Genomic DNA, 17,079 nt, shown 5'->3' on the forward strand with positions numbered 1-17,079 from the left:
TGGGAGCATATTGAATGTGGTGGGTACAAGCAAATATAACTGTGGGGATGGGCGGGTGTGCAATTTAAACAAACAGTCCCTCACACACCTCTGCATGGCAGTTGCTGGCATGTACGTTGCTGACAGTTCCAAAGTTTGTGTGTGTGTGTGTGTGTGTGTTTTTGTTTTGTTTTGTTTTGTTTTGTTTTTTTTAAATATTATTATTCCAGTGTCTCCCTGGGTTAGAGTATTTTGGACATTGAGAGGTGACGGGTCATGGTTAGATGAATGGGAGCTAGACAAAACCACATTCCACTAAGAACACTGAGACTTCAACACAGAAAAAAGGGGGAGTTGTGTCTGTAGTGTTCACACTGAGTGACCACAGGATTGTGGTGAAGCAAAAACATCAGAGGAACGGGGGAAGGGTAGTGGTATAAAAGACCTGAAAGAACAGAGACAAGAATGTCAGTATGTGTGCTGGATTTTATAGAGGGAAAGTGGAAAGAGGACATGTGCTCATGTAGGATCATGTGCTGTCTTTGAAATCGCTCCCTTACTCACTTTACTCAAGGTCTAATATCCAGACTGTGTTATATAGAGCACTATATAGGGCAGCAATAGTTGAAACAACTAAACAGATTGTGGTCAGCACTTTATTCTGGAACACATCAGCATGACATGCTATCAGTAATCAAGTGGTATATTGAACTAAGACAGTTAATACTGTATTAACTGTATTTTTGTATATATAAGTAAGTTACATATGTATATGCAGTACCATCCATGAAACGATGACCTATATAATTTAAGAGCACAATTTATCTGAATCACAAAGCATGAAATTCATAAAACAGTTACACAAATACATGTTTAGCATATATATTTATGAAAATCAACATCTGCTTTATGTGTCTATTATAAGTGAGTTTCCATAAGTTCTTTTCTCAAGACAGGTAAACTTGCTTACTGAAGGTAATCAACCATACACTGCAAATATAATAGATACATAAAAGAGGATAAAAATATTTGAATATTACTTTAAACAGGACTTTAAGCACAAACAAGAAACAATAAAATAAGGTCTCAGCTTTAATGGCTTCTCAGTGGAGAGGATCCTTCATTAACCTCTGCAGAGTATGCTGATCTCTGACACAAAGTATTAGAAAAATATATTTCAAAATTTAAATAAAATAAAAGATCATTGCTATCAGAGACCTTCAAAATGTCCTGTGTCCTCCTCACAAGATTACCCTGTAGTATCATTCAAATCACCGACACCTACACGCACACCAGTTCCCATCCATCACTCTCTCTGCAGTTCCCAGCAATGTGCTTGTAGATGCCCAGCATTGTGCATAATTATTGTGCTTCTCAGAGACACAGTGCTGCAATTAACACACTAATCACAGAGCAAGCAAACACCAAAATAAAACCCACACATTCTAGACACTAAACAGCATTCAAGCACAGAATGAGGGTTTTTGATCAAGGTTTTAAAAGCAGTTTCAAAAAACAGACACAAAATGTTGCAAGAAACACATCTATATTACCACCCTTTGTCTCTGTTATTACACACAAACTTAAATGCATAGCCTGCCAGTTTGTATCTTGTATAGTTTTCAGTCATGCAATTCAGAAATAGCACTCACTGTTCAGTTTATAACTGATAATATCCTGAAGTAACATAATCAATTACAATGTTTCCAGGTAAATCAAAAAAATATATATATGTATGCACTAATACAGTTAAAGGAGATAAGCATTTCTGTGTATCAATGATGCCAATGATGGAATGGACGATTTAAGATTAATCCCCCCCCCCCCCCCCCCCGTTTTTATTTTTTTTTGGTTACAGTCCTACTTACACACTAGTATTAGTTTATCCAGTGAAGCCCAATGCTAACCTGAAAACCAGAGCACAACATAATGTGAGCAGGAAACTCCATTTATAGGGCACATCAGCTCTCTGCAAAGGCACTGTGTACACCCTGGGGGAATTTCATGGGAATTTTTAATCGTGTTGTGTCTTTTTTGTGGTTTTGCTCGAGGCTGTAAGTTAAGAAAAACCTTCAAGTTTAAAGGCTTGTGTCATGCTCTGAGCAAGTCAGTGTGAGCTACATGGATAATGCCGTTAGGAATAGTCACACTCAGACTGGTTTAACCAGAATAAGTTAACTGACATTATTACAGAGATCTAACCAACTGTAATCTTGCCATGTGACCTCTTTAAGTATCTAAAAGCTCTCCGAGAGGTCAATTTTTATTTTGTGATTAATTTATTGCTTAAATAATAACTTAGCATACAAAACCTTTTATGTCTGTCTACACTGTGTTCTTATGAACTCACACTTTCATTATAAACATTCTTTTTATTATTATTTTATTTATTTTTTTTTCAAAAAAAGGTATATTATCATAACTAATATATAAATACTGAATCTTTCCTGAAATGAGGCTTCACTTTGTGGGTATACAATAATCCAGTGCAATAGTGCACAATGGAACCCATTATAATGTGTTGTGCAAACATTTAACACTCAATTCTGCAGCTGACAAAAGCAGTACAGCATGTTATACAGTGATATAAGTGATATAGTATGAAGTGCCAAATTGTACACTCACTTTAAGCTTTAGATTATTCCTCCTCATTAGCCATGGAGAATGTGAGCCATGGGGAATATGCTTTCCTATGTTCCTCCACATTGCCACAGGTAACAACTGAACATCAAGGTATGGCATTTTCACTGTTTTTGACCACTTCAGTGATTATGTTTGTGTAAAGACAGTCCATTTTGTTGTTTACTCCTGGTTGTAAGAATTTGTGTTTGTGTCAATACTGTATGTGTGCCCTAAGTTTCCAGAAGTGAACTCTTGCTTGGTAAAATTCATCCCTGAACTGAAACAAACAAACCTTTTTACCCATGGAGATGACAAATAAGGATGCATAGGAGCTAGCTGAATTGCAGTTCCTCTCCCACAGCTCTGTGCAGAGATTAGGTGAACAGGTAGCAGTAGAGATCAGTCTCTCCCTGTGATCACTATGTTGACAATACTGACAATATACTGCAAACACACTTTACTAACTGCAATATAATCACTGGCATAACCATTAGACTGCAGTGTGCTTTATTGTAATTATCACCACTCATAAGTGTATGCATGTGTGCATGAGTGTGTTTGTGTGTGTCATCGATAGAGTTCTCAATTGCTTCAACTTCCGGCCAAGTCATCCGCACTATCATATGACTTATCAGCTCATCAGGACTACTAATCTCACCTCATCAATACACACACACACACACACATTAATGTCATCATTTAACCATGCTACATTTACAAATAGACTTATGTCCTAATTTCCACCTCAGCTGGGATCACAGCTGAGGGAAAAAAAATCTGTTTAAGAATGAACATGACTAAGACAGGAAAGTGTTGCCCAATTACAGCACTTAGTTTTTGTTACAGCTACCTGCTGCACCAATGTGGTGCCCTCATGGAAAGATAATCATTCATTCATCTTCAAGATTAAGCTATCCTGCTTCATGTTGCAGTGGAGCCTGTCTCAGGAATGCTAGGTGTCCAGTGGGGGATACACCATGGATGGGATGCAAGTCAATTTCATTGCAGGGTTGGAAAAATAATTAATATATTTAAGTTTAATGTATTCAAATATTATTAGTGGTCACATCCAATGACAAAGTATATAAAACTGCATGTATTTATAACTTGTTGAGTGATTACAGTGTCTTTCATATCGCCACACAAAACACAAACGAGCCCACAAACTATCTCTGTATAATGCAGGATCTCCTGCTGTCACTAATGCAGAATAACCTGTGTGTTGATTGGAAATTTTAAGAAAACCCCCTTTTGGACTCACTCAATCAACGAGTCATGTACAGCTCTAACAGAGACAGATTGAAACTATGCACTTAACTTCCCTGACATCACTACAATGTATAGTATAATTACATATATATGCAGCTCTTCAGTCAAGATCATCTTGATCAGATGTCTGTGTAGCTGTCAGTAGCTGGAATGTATACTTGCACTCAGGTAAATAATCAAAAGTCAAAAATAAAACCAACATAATATTATAGTAGACGTTGGACTATTGATTGGAAGGTCGTGAGTTCAAATCCCAGCACTGCCAAGCTGCCACTGCTGGGCCCTTGAGCAAGGCCCTTAACCTTCAACTGCTCAGTTGTATAAACGAGATAAATGTAAGTTGCTCTGGTTAAGGGCATCTGCCAAATACCATACAGAAATCGTGTTACCACCTGTGGCTGCGTTTTTGAAACAGATTTACATATGGTCTGATGCTGCCCCCTTTTGGACGATAGTAGACGAGATGTTTATGTTTTAATGTGTTTTCTTATAAAGTATGTTGTAGAGCTTAAGTTTCATCGTTTATTTATTGATTTTTCTCTTCTTTTTTTTAAGTTGTAAAAAAGAAGATATGATTCTTCTTCCTTTACCTGTGGCTATAAGTACTGATTTTGAAGTTAGCCTAAGTAACTTCAAAATGAATCGTTACACGTGTGTAATTTGCTGTGTAATAAAAATGTTTAATTAATTTAGAACAATATTTTGCAAACTGTTAACTTATTGCATTTTCAAAGACTAACTTTGTTGTCATGTTTTCAGTTATATAATGTATTATAGTGCTGGTAGTTGCACGAGCTATTATGCTATTACATATTCGACGGACTTCACTTTATGACCTCGAAGAACTCAGTATAATACACAATAACACTCCAGAATTATAATTAAAAGCAATGTAACTGTGTTTATGGTTTAATAGAAGCAGTTAGGACGTACGTACTATGATAGAAAAACGCAAGACTGCCATTTTGTTGCAAGGCTACTCAACAGTTTCGGTTTCTCTCTCTCTCTCTCTCTCGCTCTCTCTCTCACACACACACACACACACACACACACACACACACACACACACACAGAGCAACGAACTTTTACATTTAGACTCAGTAAACACAGGGTGGAGTTTGCTGTGTCCGCGTTACTCATAGCGTCATATTTGCCAGTCACTACAGCATTTCTCTGCGACACATTCTGTGGTATTTATTCTCCTGTGTAAAGGTAGGATTACATTACTTTTTTCCTATATAAAGTATTTCTACACAATACATCTATTTACTTTTTGAGTAATGTGACACTGAATTAAAATGAACAGATTTGTATTATTTTCTCATTTGCAATGATAAAACTCGTCTGCGAAATGATTAAATGTAAATGTAAAGGAAACTAACAAGACTTAACAAGGAACAAATGCAGTAAACAATAAAACATAATGAAACCCGTAATCAGTAGCAAAGAGCAATGTAAAAACGATGATAAACTAAAAGTAAGTAAACAAGTAAGGGAAGTAAACAGGAGATAAACAGGACATGGAGACAAAACAAAACATTAATAAGTAAAGGAAATAAACAGGTGACAAACATGACATCTCTGTGAGAAAAAAATAATTAAATGAGGGAAAGGGGACTAAAAATAAATCTGGTATTTTCATTGCCATTAGTAGCAGCAAAACATTGGCTGCGCTGATCAGACTGGTAGACAGTCAGTGCGTTTACATGGACAACAAAACAAATAGTGCGTTTACATGGACAACAATAATCCACTATTAACCCGATTAGGACAATACTCTGATTAAGAAACCACCATGTAAACAGCAATTTTTAATTACCTTAATCCAATTAAGGTCATACTTGAAGTAAACACAAATCGAATTAAGACATGTGGAGTACTCCTGTTTTAGTCGCATTATTGAGGTGTATTACAGACACCTTAATCACATTATTAACGTGGTGTCAGAGTTTTCACTGCATTTTGCTACAGGACACTGTAGGGTAGTAGCCCGTGATGGGTGGAGCACAGACACACAAGAGGCCGTTGTTAGGGGGTTAAAGGAGGTTAGCTTTTATTTTTTTCCTCTTTCCTTGCTGTGTAGGGGGTGTGTGTGTGCGTGTGTGAGTGTGCGTGTGTGAGCGCGGGTGTGTGTGGTTGCGTGTTCTTCCGGCGATCGCGCCGGGCTTCCCGGATGAACGAGGGCTCTTCTGTGCCGTCAAGCATCGCCACGCGTGGTCAGAGAGCGGAGGCTTCGTCTGGATCCGACTAGTCTGAAACACAAGACAGACACACGGAAAGACAAGAGCGATTAATTAGTGACAAACAACCGTCCAGCAACAATGAGCGTTTGGGGAAGAACCGACACGCACATGTCATGCGAGATTATTCTTCCCGAACGAGCGGAAGAGCAGCCTCTTATACTCTCCCCTCGTCTGCTGGATGGTGGATTTTTCCCGATCAGTGCACCAATCACTGGCCGGGGGTGTGTCGGCGGCCCCGCCCTACTGCTACGTGCTTCCGGGTTGTTATTGTTCTTGACGCGGGGCTGTCTCTTCCGCGCCAGCACGATAGTCGGGGAAGGAGCGATTTTATTAGCTTGTGCGCCAGCTGTTGGTCCGTCGCGACAGTCACGTACACACACGGCAGTGCTCAACCGTTTTAAGGCAAGCAACCGCGTACTTGCCTACTATAGGCCTGTAGCAGACGAAATACATGTATCTCGGCTACTATATAGTAGGTAAGTACGTGGTTTGGGACGCAGCCCATGGCTTCAAGCAGTCGTCTGTTAGCACGTATAGCATGACAAATAATCAATTGCACTGGAAGCGTTCGTAAAAATTAAAAATAAAAACACCCAAAACTATATATACGGTACCAAAACGAAGACAACCTGTATGTTAATACGTGAAATTCTGGAGGGACGTCGGACGGCATGGCGTGGTGACGTAATGACGTGTGCCGTTAATCTAATTATGTTCTATAACATGTAAAACGTTTACATGGACAGCGGTAATCTAATTATTGACCTTACTCTGCGTAAGATAATAATGTGATTAAGGTGTTTACATGAGTCGCTTTTAGAATACTCCATTTATGACTCCGTTTACATGGACAGCAGTAATCTAATCAGTGACCTTACTCTGAGTAAGACACTCATGAAAGGAGTATTCTAAAAGCGACTCATGTAAACACCTTAATCACATTATTATGGGGCGGCTGTGGGGCCACTGTGGGGCAGCTGTGACTCAGGTGGTTGAGCGGGTTGTCCACTAATCCACTAATCCACTAATCGTAGGGTTGGCGGTTCGATTCCCGGCCCACGTGACTCCACATGCCAAAGTGTCCTTGGGCAAGACACTGAACCCCAAGTTGCTCCTTATGGCAAGTTAGCACCTTGCATAGCAGCTCTGCTACCATTGGTGTGTGAGTGTCTGTGTGAATGGGTGAATGAGACACAGCGTAAAGCGCTTTGGATAAAAGCGCTGTATAAGTGCGCCATTTACCATATTATCTTACTCAGAGTAAGGTCAATAATTAGATCACTGCTGTCCATGTAAACGTAGTCAGTCAGTGCGTTTACATGGACAACAATAATCCACTATTTACCCGATTAAGACAATACTTTGATTAAGAAACTACCACGTAAACAGCAACTACGTTTAGTCTCATTATTGAGGTGTATTACAGACATGTAAACACCTTAATCACATTACGTCGTGTGAGATTTTTCACCGCATTTTGCGACAGGACACGTACACACATGGCAGTGTTCAACCATTTTTCGGCAAACAAGAGAGCACGGCTGTGTCCCAAATCGCGTACTTGCCTACTATAGGCCTATAGCAGGCGAAATACATGTATCTTGACTACTATACAGTAGGTAAGTACGCGGTTTGGGATGCAGCCCATGGCTTCAAGCAGTCATTTATTAGCATGTATAGCATGACAAATAATTAACCGCACTGGAAGCGTTCGTAAAAATTAAAACACCCAAAACTATAATACCATATGGTATCATAACGAAGACGAACTGTATGTTAATATGTGAAATTCTGGAGGGACGTCGGACGGCATGGCGCGGTGATGTAATGACGTGTGCCGTTAATCTAATTATGTTCTATAACATGAAAAACGGGTAAGAGTAAGGTTAATAATTAGATTACTGCTGTCCATGTAAACGTGTCTTACTCAGAGTAAGGTCAATAATTAGATTACTGCTGTCCATGTAAATGTTGTCAAAAACTACATTTACATGGACAACAGTAATCTAATTATTGACCTTACTCTGAATAAGATAATATTGTGATTAAGGTATTTACATGAGTCGCTTTTAGAAAACTCCTCTCATGTACCCGTTTTACATATCATTACGTCACTGCGCCACGCTGTCCGACGTCCCTCCAGAATTTCACGTATCAACATACAGTTGGTCTTCGTTATGGTACCGTATACAGTTTTGGGTGTTTTTATTTAAATTTTTTACAAACGCTTCAAGTGCGGTTAATTATTTGTCATGCTGTGCGTGCAAATAGACAACTGCTTGAAGCCGTGGGCTGCGTCCCAAACCGCGTACTTACTGTCTTTATAGTAGCCGAGATACATGTATTTCTCCTACTACAGGCCTATAGTAGGTAAGTACGTGGTTTGGGACACAGCCGTGCTCTGTTGTTTGCCGTAAAACGGTTGAGCACTGCCGTGTGTGATTGTGTCCTGTCGCAAAATGCAGTGAAAACTCTCACACGATGTTAATAGTGTGATTAAGGTGTTTACATGTCTGTAATACACGTCGATAATGCGACTAAAACAGGAGTACTCCACGTCTTAATTCGATTTGTGTTTACTTCGAGTATGACCTTAATTAAGGTAATTAAAAATGTTCAGTTCTGTTTTGATTATGTAGTTAGCTATTTGCTGGGTGGTAATATAAATGTATAATTTTTCTAAAATGCTGGTGAGGTAGAGTTGGGGCTATAAGTTGGGGCACTTTCATCTATTGTGAAAGTGGGGCATCTGTTTTTAAACCATTTTGTTCCACGTGTGGTTTCATTTCATTTACTTTTTAAAATTGTTTTATTTGGCAGACGGCTTTCACCCATTCAGCATTATCATGGCATCCCAGTTTGGAATAAGTGAAGGAGAGATGAATGAGATGAACAGCGTTCTGAACTCCCGCGTGGTCACTGATGTTGTGGCACAAGTGGAAGGCATGCTTGCACAGATGAAATCTGTGACTTTGAACATTGCAGTTACAGGAGAGTCAGGTGCAGGCAAGTCTTCTTTCATCAATGCTTTCCGTGGGGTTTCTGATGATGAACCTGAAGCAGCAGAGACAAGTGTAACAGAAACCACTCAGCAGGCCTTAGCATATTCTCATCCCACTGCTAGTAACATCTTGCTGTGGGACCTGCCAGGGATTGGGACTCCCACTTTTCAGCCTGGAACCTACCTGGAGGATGTTGGCCTACTAAAATATGACTTCTTCATCATTGTCACATCTGACCGGTTTCAAGAGTACCATTCTGCACTGGCTAAATATATAATGCAAGCTCAAAAGAAGTTTTATTTCATTAGGAACAAAGTGGATCGAGATTTGGAGGCAAATGCTAGGCGCAGGAGTCAGAGAGGTTTGTCAGATGATGATGTCTTGGACCTCCTTCGTGTAAACTGTGAAAAGAATCTGAGAAATGGTCAGGTGGAACAACCACAGGTTTTCCTGCTCTCCTGCTTTCACCCACAGCACTATGACTTCCCTGCACTCCAGATGACCTTGCTAGAGGAGCTGGAGGGACACAAGAGTCATGCCCTGCTCTTGTCACTACCCAACCTCAGTGCATCATTAATACAAAGCAAACGGAAGGCACTAGATCAAGATGTGTGGAAGAAAGCAGTCGTGGCATGCTTGAGCAGTGTCACGAGGGGTGCCACTCCCAATCCCATTGTTCCCAAACTGATGGAAACTTTAAAATATTATCAGCAAACATTCTGTCTTGATGCAAAATCTCTTCATCGATTAGCTAATTTAACAGGCATATCATTTGAGGTACAGTACATTGCATTATTTTTTAATTATTTTTACTTTGAATTTTTAACTGGGAGATATTTATCACAAGCATCACAGTGGTGGAGTGGGTTACTGTCTGAGGAAAGTTTCTTTCAGGTTCTCTGGTTTTCTCCACCTCCCAATAACATGCCAATAGTTGGACTGGTTAATGTAAATTGCCCCGCATGTGAATGAGTGTGCGAATATCTGTGTGTGTGTGTGTGTGTGTGTGTGTGTGTGCATGGTGCTTTTTGTTGGACTGCCCTCACCACATTCCCAGTGTTCCATGGTTCCACTGTCAACCTGAACAAGACAGAGTTGTTACTGAAGATGATCAGGAACAACTGCTGAGATTAATATTACTACCAATGTCGCAGTTTCAGTAGTGGGTTTTTAGTTTAGAATAACTTACAGTGGCAGCTCCATTCAACAATATTAGTTCTCATTCACAACTTTGCAATATTGCAATGATTCTGAGAGAGAAAAAGGGGATTATGGAGTGGATAATATCTATAATTTGGAAAGTTTGAGTTGGAATAATTTGCAAGAGCGTGTGTATAAACACAAGGAGGCTGTAGTAGATGAGTCTTCCTGTTTGGCCTGATGTTTAATGTCTCCAACAACCTCTGTAGTCCCATTTAGCCACTTGTTAGCAACCGCCTTTTTCAAGACACATAAAAGTTTAACAGTATCATGAGTGGGGTATTACTGATGTATTTTTTATGTCGTATAATAAAACGTGAAAATATCTTTAGCTTGTGTTAACCACAGACCTTTTTTTCAGGCATTTAACCAAAAACCCATTCAAAAATCCCATTGACTTCGGGATGATGGAACCGGAAGTGCAAAAATGCTAACTCATTTCTGGGTTTTAGGACTCATTTTGCAGCACTCTATTACAGGGTTACACTAAAAATGCACTAGATAGTAGTCAATAGTATTAAGTTCTTATAGCAAAATTTCAAGTGTGATAGTCTCTCAAGTTTGCTATGTTGTTATTAATGTAATCCCTGCCCACCAAAATCTATGGTCATGAGCCACTTTTGATAGCTTAATAAATTTAATTTCAGTTAAAATATGTACACAGTATACATAGTATTCTTTATATGTTGCCATATATTTTAAGACCAAAATGAGAACTGCAGCAGTTGGTCCCTTGCAAGAATCTAAACCTGTAAAGGTATCCTTGTATCCTAATTTGCTTTGGATAAAAGTGCCTAATGTACCTAAAGACCAATTGTGACTGTCAGTATTACTCACATACTCATCTTTCACAAATCTTTCATGAATTCTGATAGTGTAGTGTTGTTGTGCATGTTGCATGTTTCTAAATAAAATGTAGTAAAGTCATTTCTTCCCATGTGATTTCCTGCAGAAACTTCAGAGTGAGGTAACCTCCACCTTTGGCAGAGAGCTGTCAGCACAGGCAGTGGAACACTTGCTAAGTCAGGTAGCTTCAGGACATCAACTCCTGGCTAGTCAGCTGGAGAACAGAGTCCCAATTCTGGGCTCTGTCATTGCAGGAGGGATTTCCTTTGTGGCGATCTACTTCCTGCTGAAATCTGCCTTAAAGGATTTGAGTGAAGATGGAGAAAGAGTGATACAAAAATATTTTGAGTCTAAACACAGGGATTAACATGAATACATGGATAACATGGATTGTTTTATTGAAAAACATCATTCTTTTGTCTAAAATGTCTGAATAATGTTCTCTGATGCTAAATTACATAAAATTAGATCTCTGTTGGCTCTTACTGAAATGCATAGTTCTGCTGTTCAAGTGCAGTATTGTTAGAAGCATGAAATTAGATTTTTGCTTCATAATACTACCATTCAACATTCTCCTTATCTATCTCTTGTGGCTATGCACTATAATGGTATGCATTAATAAAAATGTTGCTTAACTGTTGCAATCAATAAATATTAATTTGAACAAGTATGGCATGGAAATTAAAATGAATGAAGGAATGAACGATCATTTTACAATGATATTTAAACATATTTAAAATGTCTGTTTATTTTTTAACTATTGGGGGTTGAGACTGACTAATCATGTGTAAAGAAGTAGAACTCGATGTCACCGGCATTGACAGGGATGCCTCCACCACCATCAAGTCTTGTCTTTCTTGTTACTAATTTGTATGTCAGTAATAGCCTTAAAATTACTTCAAACAGAAATGAGGTTGTTGAAGAAAAACTATTGTAGATGTGTGGCCATGCTTTGACCTTGACCCTGTGGGGATCATAACATAAGGCCTCTAGCACTTGATGGCAGAGGCATAAAAACATCACCATGAAGGTAAATTAACCAGAAATATAGTATAGTGTGAAGTTTCACATATGAATGAAGCTTTGTAAATGTATTAGGCCTATGGTATGATTTAAACATGACTGGGAGTGCTGTTATAGGAAAATAATGATGAGGTGGTGTGGTGTAACGCAGGGGTTCCCAAACTTTTCCAGGGCAAGGCCCCCCAAATAGCATTAACATTTGACCGAGGCCCCCCTTTTGCAAGATGTCTTTAAAACACATTAAAAATACAGACTTCTGAATATATCCCCCTTTTTTATTAATAATTACATGTTACATCTTTACATTACATTACATTAGGAATTGATTATGTGTGTGTGGTTGTCTGAGAGTGAGAAAGAGAAAACATACTAGTGGGAGGGATGGGCTTCATGGCTCCGACACAGTTTGTCAAGCCTGGGCTTTATGTCTGTCAGTGCCATACGCATGTCATTGTCCACATGTAGACATGCTCTGTGTTTTGTTTTAAGTATTTTTAAAGTGGAAAAGCCAGACTCACACAAGTAAGTTGTTGCAAAAGGGAGAAGGCATTTCAGAGCCCTCTCAGCCAGGGCAGGATAGTCTTTTCTTACAAAGGGGTTCCTAACCCAGTTTAGATGTGTTTTCAAGGTCAGGGAAATAGTCTCTGAAATATCCCTGTAGGTGCTGAAGGTGGGACTGGATCAGTGGAGAGATGGTGCCCAACTCACCAGATGATAGGAGCTCTTGGGGAAGTAATGGAAACATTTCTGTAATTCCCTCTTGGAGCTTGTTTGACCATAGCATCATCTTCTTCGAAAAAGCACACACTTTTTCTTGCACATGCAATATATAGGTGTCACAAACTTGCACGCTTGGATTCAGTACATTTAGATGGTGAAAAATATCTAAGATATATGCAAGTTTATGAGTCCAGGCTACATTTGTAAAACGGTCTGCCAGCTGATGCTTTTCACATGAGAGGAACTCCGCAATCTCCCCCCTAAGTTCATATACGCGGTTCAAAACTGCCACCCGTAATAACCAACACACGTTGGAATGAAGCAGCAATCATCTCATTGCAAAGCAGAGTGAACAGTCTGTGGTTCATGGGGCGGGCTTTGATGTAATTCACAACTTGTATAACGTCTTGTAGTACCTGGTTAAGCTCGTCGTCAATCTTCTTCGTGACGAGAGCCTCACGGTGTAGCATAGTGTGTGGCAACTGCATTCGGGGCTTTCAGTTTGCTATGGGCGGTCACTCCACTGTTCTTCCCAGTCATGGCCTCGGCCCCGTCTGAATACACCCCCACACAATGAGACCAGTCAAGTCCATTAGATTCTATGTACTCATCCAAAACTTGAAAAATATCTCTCCCAGTGGTTCTACCTACAATGGCTTTGCAAAATAGTATTTCTTCAACAAAACATTCCTGGGAAATTAACCTGATGTACACGAGCATTTGAGCAGCATTAGATACATCCGTGCTCTCATCCAGCTGAAGAGCGAAATATTCGCTAGTTCTCACCTGCTCCAAAAGTTGAGCGGACACATCTTAAGCCATTTCACCAATCCGTCGGCTTACGGAATTATCAGAAAGTGGTACTGCATCGATTTTCCAAGAAGCATCATCACCAAGCAGTTTTATTACAATGTCTTTGGTAGCTGGTAAAATCAGATCTTCTCCAATTGTGTGTGGCTTCTTGGGATGAGCTATGTGGTATGACGCCAGAAACGATGCCTTCAATGCCCTTTCGGGGACAGTGGCTTGCTGCAAGAATATGGTCAACTGGCTAGCCAAATTCTCTTCTTTTCGTTTAAAAAGTCTACTGTCTTTTTGGCCTCTGTTGGGTGCTTTTGTTTCAAATGACGCTGAAGTTCAGAAGGCTTTAAACATTCGTTGGAGAGAATCTCCAGGCAGAGAACACATTTCAGGCACTCATAGCCATTCTTATGTGCTACAGTAAATCCATACTTTATGTATGCAGCCTCATACTTGCGAGTTTTATTTGACCATGAGGTCTTCCTTTTTTGTGCAGCTGAGATTGGGTCAGCTGGGCTGTTGGTCTTGTCCATTAATTTTGAGGTAGCTGGTAGCAGTTGCTGGTAGTAGCTAACTAAACCAGATGGTAGCAAGTGTTCCATGAGTAACAACGCTTCCTGGCAGGCAAACAATGATACCAAACAGTGACCGTTTACCGTTTTGTTTTGTCCGTTTAGCAATTAGAAAGTTAGGTATAGGAAATGTGATTTTAATATGTATTGTTACAAATAACATGTTATAGTATATATATATATATATATATATATATATATATATATATATATATATATATATATATATATAAATCATGTATTTATTTATTTTGCACAGAAAGTTGTTGAGGCCCCCCAGGCGTCCCCTGGCGGCCCCCACTTTGAAAACCACCAAATTAGAGTTAGTGAAGGAGAGCTGCAGCGTGCTGTATGTTTACAGACCGAACAGTTTCTACTCTTGATTATGATTGGTGAGGAATTTTTTAATAAAGAAGTTTGAATTAAACCCACCTTGTAGCGTTAGCGTTATTATTAATTTACTCCGCGCTAAGCCGCTGTGTCTACACGAGCAGGTGCAAGTTCAGGTAATTTTGCGGGATCAATAAAAGATGGCGGTTTGTGAGATCGGAAACAGATGGACAGAGTTACTGGTCATCATAATGGCTTCTTTGCAGTATTTCCACACTTGTTCGGTTGACTGAGGAGATGAAAAGCAATGTGAAAGTGACTGTTGCTTGGTGTAGATACATTTTGGACTTCCTGTAGTATTAAATCTTTGACAATCTGCGCTTGCTTCCGCTTGTTTACTTTGTATCGTGACAGCAAGAGGGACCCTAGTGAACCAAAGAGATTGTAGCTGTTACAAGATGTGACCTGCCCACATCATTTCCTATTAAATGACTAATGCACAAAGTGAACAGCTGAGGTTCATTGTTTCTTTATTTTCTGTCATTGAAAAAGACATTTGAAGGTATTGCATCAACAATAATTGACAGAATAATAATAATCAGTAGGCAAATACTTTGTCCACCTTTAAACAGTGCTTCAGCAATTCAATTTCAAGCCTGGTCTTTTATATGTTCAGCTTTTTTCCCTCCATTTGAAGTTGTAGAAGGTCCATCTCCATGTCATTTTTTCTAATTTACCTTTGAAGATGGACCTTATACAGCTCTTTTGCAGGAAGACAGAATGATAATTTAATATAATTGATATAAATGTCTATAATACATACACAGAACAAATATTTTTAATCAGGACAACTGTAAACATTACACTGTCGAGATTCTGTGTGGAGGTAGATGGACCCTCCTGTGTACAGGAATTCCCGGCTATAATCCTTAAGGGGACAATGACAAAGTTTTAATATCACATTAATCACACATCTTTTAAAAAAGGAATGCATTATATGTTAAACCTCTGTGGGCCTCACAGCATCTTCATTTTGTACCTCTGTCACAGCAGAGGTGGTCTCTTCATCTTCATCCTACAGTGCAAATTACAATGATGTTTGGTCTAGCAAACAGAAACAATACCTGCAGACAATAATCACTTTCAACTGTATCAGGATGAGCTGTTGCAGGAGGGTCAATTAATACGATGTGTCCATGAGCAACTGTAAAAAAAATTTAATGGTCTACATGGTAAATGGTCTGCACTTATTCTAATGCGTTGATTTTTTTTCTCTGAAACCAATTGAGAGTTTCCTTTGCTGTATGCTTTGGATCGTTGTCCTGCTGGAAGGTCCACACATGTCTCATCTTCATCATCCTGGTGGATGGCAGCAGATTCTTCTCAAGAATCTTCTGTTACAGGGCTCCATTTATCGTTCCTTCAATTATATGAAGTCTACCCTGTGATGAAATGCAACACCATGATGCTTCCACCTCCAAACTTCACTTGTTGGTATAGTGTTTTAAAGCTGTAGTATGACAGCCAAAATGTTAAATTTTGCTCTCGTCTGACCAGACAACACTCTCCCAGTATTTCATAGGCTTGTCCAAATGAGTTGTAGAAAACTTTAAACGAGTATGCCTTTTCTTTAGTAATGGAGTCTTGCGGGGTGAGCATGAGCAGTGGAGTGCATTGCCTATTGTTTTCTTTGTGACGATGGCGCCTGCTGCCTCCAAGTGTTTCTGGAGCTCTTTCTGAGTGGTCCTTGGCTCTTGGGCTACTCTTCTGACTATTCTTCGGACTCTCTAGTCAGAAATCTTGCGAGGAGCTCCTGTTCATGGCCGGTTGATGACTGAGTGTTTCTGCTTCCACTTGAAGATAATGGCCCCAACGGTGCTTCCTGGAAGATTCAGAAGTTTTGAAATACGTCTGTATCTGATTCCATCAATATGTTTTGCAACATAAGGTTCCAAAGGTCTTGGGAGAGCTCTTTGCTTTTACCCATCATGAGATGTTTCTTGTGTGATATCTTGATAACGAAAAGCCTTTTGACAGACCATCAATTTACTAACCCAGGTGATATTCATTTGCACAGATAGGGGGTATAATTACTTACGGATTTCAGCTGGTTCCTTGCCTAACCTTGCCTCGGAGATCTGCTTTTTCTTAGCGTGTTCAATACTTTTTTCCTGTGTCATTCCACTTAATCACACATAACTTTATTTATGGACTTTAATGTTGTGAATTCTTTATACTTCCGGGTTTCTTGAGTTAATACTGATGTCTGGTGAAAATTTCATGTGAGTATTATTGGAAATATATTTACTGAAAAAAATGTGGACACGTCTAATACTTGTTTCCCCCACTGTGTGTGTGTGTATATATATATATATATATATATATATATATATATATATATATATATATATATATATATATATATACGTGAGTTATGTGACCAAGCAATCTATTTAATTCCTTCAGCGTTGT

At 39.2% G+C, this 17,079-nt stretch overlaps 1 protein-coding gene across 2 annotated transcripts; it reads left to right on the top strand.

The window, feature by feature from the left end:
* The first annotated feature begins 4,471 nt into the window (after positions 1-4,471).
* LOC128605836 (interferon-inducible GTPase 5-like) lies at positions 4,472-11,826 on the top strand. 2 transcript variants are annotated; one of them, XM_053621613.1, is made up of 3 exons: positions 4,472-5,082; positions 8,934-9,892; positions 11,268-11,826. In XM_053621613.1, exons 2-3 carry the CDS (start codon positions 8,960-8,962, stop codon positions 11,526-11,528), a joined length of 1,194 nt encoding a protein of 397 aa, XP_053477588.1. In that variant the 5' UTR covers positions 4,472-5,082; positions 8,934-8,959; the 3' UTR covers positions 11,529-11,826. The 2 variants fall into 2 exon arrangements, with proteins under 2 accessions (XP_053477588.1, XP_053477589.1); XM_053621614.1 differs by lacking the exon at positions 4,472-5,082 and adding an exon at positions 8,134-8,715.
* The last annotated feature ends 5,253 nt before the right edge of the window (positions 11,827-17,079 follow it).

This window comes from Ictalurus furcatus, chromosome 3 (assembly GCF_023375685.1).
Source record: "Ictalurus furcatus strain D&B chromosome 3, Billie_1.0, whole genome shotgun sequence".
Lineage (NCBI taxonomy): Eukaryota > Metazoa > Chordata > Actinopteri > Siluriformes > Ictaluridae > Ictalurus > Ictalurus furcatus.